The sequence below is a fragment of the Crocodylus porosus genome, unplaced genomic scaffold, assembly GCF_001723895.1.
Source record: "Crocodylus porosus isolate Cpor-Errol unplaced genomic scaffold, CroPor_comp1, whole genome shotgun sequence".
Classification (NCBI taxonomy): Eukaryota; Metazoa; Chordata; order Crocodylia; family Crocodylidae; genus Crocodylus; species Crocodylus porosus.
The window spans coordinates 22,429,238-22,433,855 of record NW_017728910.1 but is presented as its reverse complement, the minus strand read 5'-3'; the positions used below and the strand labels follow the sequence as shown (position 1 = coordinate 22,433,855).

The 4,618-nt window shown below is 66.0% G+C and overlaps 1 protein-coding gene across 2 annotated transcripts in view; it reads right to left on the bottom strand.

Moving 5' to 3' along the window:
* The window catches only part of CLCN2 (chloride voltage-gated channel 2), a 21,116-nt gene that overhangs the window by 9,491 nt on the left and 7,007 nt on the right, over positions 1 to 4,618 (bottom strand). For both annotated transcript variants that reach the window (XM_019532809.1, XM_019532810.1), the window contains exons 2-6: positions 4,149 to 4,305; positions 1,139 to 1,270; positions 643 to 771; positions 316 to 449; positions 134 to 211 (exon numbers count right to left, since the gene is read on the bottom strand). In XM_019532809.1, the coding sequence (XP_019388354.1) occupies positions 134 to 211; positions 316 to 449; positions 643 to 771; positions 1,139 to 1,270; positions 4,149 to 4,305 (630 nt within the window). The remainder of the gene's footprint in view (positions 1 to 133; positions 212 to 315; positions 450 to 642; positions 772 to 1,138; positions 1,271 to 4,148; positions 4,306 to 4,618) is intronic.

The window sequence follows — 4,618 nt, the reverse complement described above, 5'->3', positions numbered from 1 at the left end:
CCCCATCCCCTAGTCTGGCCTGGGCGAGGCCAGTTGCTCAGCATTGCTCTGGCACCCAGTGCACTTGCTCCCTCCTGCCCCCACCACACCAGGCCAGGCCACCCCTCACCCCCTGCTTGGCCTTGGGTCTCACCTCATAGATGCCCCCAAAGAGGGAGAGGAACTTGCTGAGCAGGGCGGCACACATGCTGGCAATGTGGACAAAGGGGCCCTGTGGGCAGAGTGTAGTGGGCGAGGTTACGGCGGGCACCCAGAAGCGGGGACTCCCTGCCTCCCATATCACGCTGGTCCCCCCTGCCCCAGCTCCCCTCCTACCTCCTTGCCCAGGGGCATCCCGCTGCCCAGGGCACAGGTCAGGCCGATGACCTTGGCCACGAAGGTCTTGAGGGTGAGATACTCCTTCAGCACCACGCCCCGCAGGATGGTCTTCATCTCGGGGATGCCCGAGCCTGCAGGAGGGGGGCAGTGAGTGCCTGGCGGGTGAGCACCTGCCAGCTCTGCCCTCAGCTCCACCCAGAAAGAGGGGTCATGGCCCCCCAGAAAACTCCACCGCCCCTGGGGCCTGGCACTCCCAGGGAGCCCCCGCACAGCTGCTATGGTCCCCCCAGTCCAGCTGCAGGGCAGGGCAGGGCGGGCTCTTACCGACAGCCTGCGGGGCCAGGATCTGGGTGAAGCCAGCAGAGAAGGTGATGAGCACCATGGGGTAGGTGACCCAGGCCATGTACTGCAGGAAGATGTTGGCATCCAGGCCCCCATACATCCACTTCTGGGCTGCGGGCAGACAGGCAGGGTCAGTGCAGGCACTCGCCTAGCCCGTCAGAGCCTGGGGCGAGGGTCATGGAGGGGAACACAACTCTTGCCCCCAGCGGAGGGAAAGCAGCCCTGCCCCTGCCCCGAGCTGCTGTGCTATACAGCTGCAGGCCCCAAAGCTGGGCCCATGGAGAGAGGCAGACTTGGTGCCTCTGCTGGATGCAGTGCCCAGGCCCCCCACAGATGGCAGGGCCCGTGGTTATGCCTGACCCAGCACCCAGGTACCCCCCACCCCGAGGCCCAGCACCCTCCCTGGGAAGCAGGTGGGCAGGCTGCCTGGCATGGGCTGTGGGCGCCCCCAAGCTGCTGGCAGTGCTCCCCCCCATACCTTGCAGACAGGTGGCGATGGCAAAGTCCATGGCCCAGCTCACCAGCGCCATGAGTAGTCCCAGCAGGATGAGGAAGATCCAGTCCTCGCCCACCTTGGAGATGAGGAACTTCTGGCACCGCACGGTGCAGACTGGGGGCAGAGGGGGCAGCCTGAGTGCCGGTGCCGGGAGGACAGGGTGGCGCGAGGCGGCGGGGGTGTCACGGCCTCCCTGCCTATCCCCGGGCTGAGGCGCTGCGGTGCCCAGATGCTGCGGTGATGGGCGCAGCTCCAGCAGACCCATGGAGGACTGCCTCAGCACAGCCCAGGCTCCCTGCTCCCTGGCTTTGAGGGGGCTCAGGGCTGGGGTGCATAGGGGCTGTGCCAGGCACTGCTGGGGGCTAGCAGGGGCTTGCCTTTACCCACGCGTGCCCTCCCAAATACTGAGGGCTGGACTCTGCCCAGCCCAGCAGGCTCCAGCTATGGGGGCAGGGGCTGGACTCTGCCCTGCAGAGCCAGGGGGCCTGAGCACTGGGGGCAGCAGGGAGGTGAAGGGGCTGTAGGGCAGGTTGGGCACAGGGGCCTGGGCACAGCTTGCTGGTCTCCCCCAGGCAGGGCCTCACCATGTGCCCCCGCCCCGGGCGCGGGTCTGGCCCGCACTGGCTAAACACGGGGCAGAGATGGCTCCATTACCACTGGGGGCGGTGGGCACTACCCTGCTGTCCTGGAGCGCAGGCTCCGGGTGCCCCCTGCCAGGGGAACGTGCAACCACGGGCGAGGGACCGTGGCCATGGCTGTGTAGGGCAGGGCAAGGCTGAGCCAGGCTGAAGTGGGGAGCTCGGCTCCAGGTGCCCTCAGCTAGGACCAGCCCTGCCAGGGGGCTGCCAGGGGGCACAGGCACTGGGCTCCCACAGAGCAAGGTGTCATGCCTGTACCCACCTCTCAGGGTGTCCCCGGCTCTGCCCGCATCCCCCACTGCCACATGCCCCCACCATGGCAGGGCTACACCAGGGCTCCCCTCCAGCCCCCCATCAGAGCCTGCCTTCTCCCAGGCCTCTGGGAGATGAGCTGGTGCCCGGTGCTTGCCTGCTATCAGCCCCCAGCGGCCCAGGGCACTGCGGAGGCAGCTTCAACCCAGGACTCTGCTCTGGCTGGCAGCAGGAGCTGAAGGGCCAGCAGCCAGCAGGGAGGGCTCCTGGGGAAGCCGGGCACCACTGCAGCCGGCTGGGCACTGGCACAAGCCGCCGGGAGCCAGCGGCAGCGGCATTCGGCTGGAGAATGTGCCCCAGGAACAATGTGAGCTGGAGCCGTGGCCGTTGCCAAGGGAACTATTTTAAGGTCCTGGGAGTGGGTGGGCAGCAAGGCTGGGCTGTGCCCAGGGCAGGTGGGAATGGGGTGCCCCCGCTGCATGGACACCAGGTTGAAATCCCCCAGCACCCCATGCTCAGCCGCCAGGTGGGGGCACAACCCCTTGCACGCTTACACGCACACACACATGCATGTATACACGCGGGCACTTTCTGCAGGCCCCTGCCTGGCCCCTTTTCAGGCCACATGCTTGTGGCCCCAAGTCCCAGCACCCCCATGGGGGCACACAGCCCTCCTCCACCTCCCCTCTCCTCCGGGTGCGGTGTGATATGATGCTGACATCACACCGCCGTAGGGATGTCACACACACCTGCTTCCCCAACCGCCGCAGACCTGCTTGGCCTGGTTGGCTGCGGGGGATGAGTCACAGGACCCTGTCACAGCGTGTGTGTGCATGTGTATGTGCGTATGCATATGCGGGGGGGGTGCGCACATGTTTTGTGTGTGTGTGTGTGTGTGCATGCATAATGCGTGTGCACATATACCCATGTGTGCGTGTGTGTGTACACTGAACAACCCCCTTCAGCCTCACACATGCCTGTGCCAGGTGGTCCTCACAGGGGCACGGAGAGGGAGGGCAATCAGAGCCCCTGGGCACTGGAAGGGCAGGGGCAAGCGGGGTGCAGAGATGGAGCGGGCAGGCACTGGCACGGGGTGGAGAGAGGAGTGGGGCCCAGCTAGGGCTGCAGGTTATTTTGGGCGGCCACGTCCCAGCGGCTCGAGCGGGCAGGTGCCATTGTCCTGGCGGGTAACTCTATCTGTGGGCTGGGGCAGCGGGCGGTGCCAAGGACGTGGTCGGCTCCCCGCGGCTCTGCTGAGGTCATGCAGGCCCGGCCTATTATTATGGGTCACTGGCTGCACTCCTGCCAGGAGGCACTGGCCGGTGAGGGGGGAAGGGGCCTGGCAAGGAGGGCTGCGGAGCCAGGGAATGAGGAAAACAAAGAAGAAAGAGGCCTGGGGAGCCCAGCGGGGCCAGGCCGGCGCCACCCGCATGGCCCCTGAGTCAATACAACCGTGGCCCGGGGAAAGGAGTGGGCCTGGGGCCAAGGGGAGTGGCATGGACAGGAGCTGGGGGCACATCCATGCATGTGCAGACAGGGACTGCGTGTGCACATGTATGTGCAAGAGGGCCCAAGTGTGCACACGCACAGGAGCTGAGTTCATGTAAGTGTGTGTGCATGGGGGGCTGAGTGTGTGCCAGCTTGAACATGCATGTGCAGCAGAGACTAAGTGTGTGCCTGAGGGGTTGAGTGTATACCAGCTTGCAGCCTACAAGTATGCAAGGGGGAACCGAGTGTGAGCTGGCCTGCACATGCACAGGAACTGAGCCCACGTAAGCACGCGTGTGCACAAGGGGCTGTGCACTTGCAACACTGAGCATGCCATCATGTGAAGGAGCGTGCCAAAGTGCATGTGAGCCCACCTGAGCACATCCCTTGTGCACGAGGCACAGGGTGTGTCTCAGCGGGGGCATGTATGAGAGCCGGAGGGCGCCCCAGTGCACATGCCCACAGGACAAGGGCTGGCGTGCGCATATGTTACGTACCAGGGGGCCCTTATGCATATGCCCTAGGGACCAAGTATGCACACCCAGGGCCATGCATGCAAGCAGGGTGGGTCCTGCCCACCCTGCCCCTTCGCCCCCCCCCCAGCTCCTGCTTACTGCGGCAGGGGGCACAGCGGCCCTGGCTGTACTCCAGCAGCTCTGGGGGGCGCAGGCGCTCCCTGGGGAAGGCTTTCCAGCGCTCCTGCTGCACCCGGATGCGAGCTGCCTCATCCTTGGCGAAAGTCCCCAGGTCCTGCGTGTAGCGCCCATACATCTGCCGGAGAGAGCAGCGTCAGTGCCCGGCGAGGCACAGGCACGGTGTCCCCCCGCTGCTCCCAGGACCCCGTGGTGGGGCTCAAGGGGAGGGTAGGATGCCCTGGGAGACACCAGGACCCTCTAGGCTGCCAGGCATTGCGGCAACCCAGAGCCGGACCCCGAGGGGCACTCCACCCCAGTTGCACGGGGGGCTGAGTCTGCCCCCAGCCGTGCCCACCGCTCCTGGCTCCAGGCCATATCCGATTCTGCCTGGGCAGGCTCAGTGGAAGGAGGACAATGTCCTGCCCCCCTGCAGGGCACCAAGCCCCCCA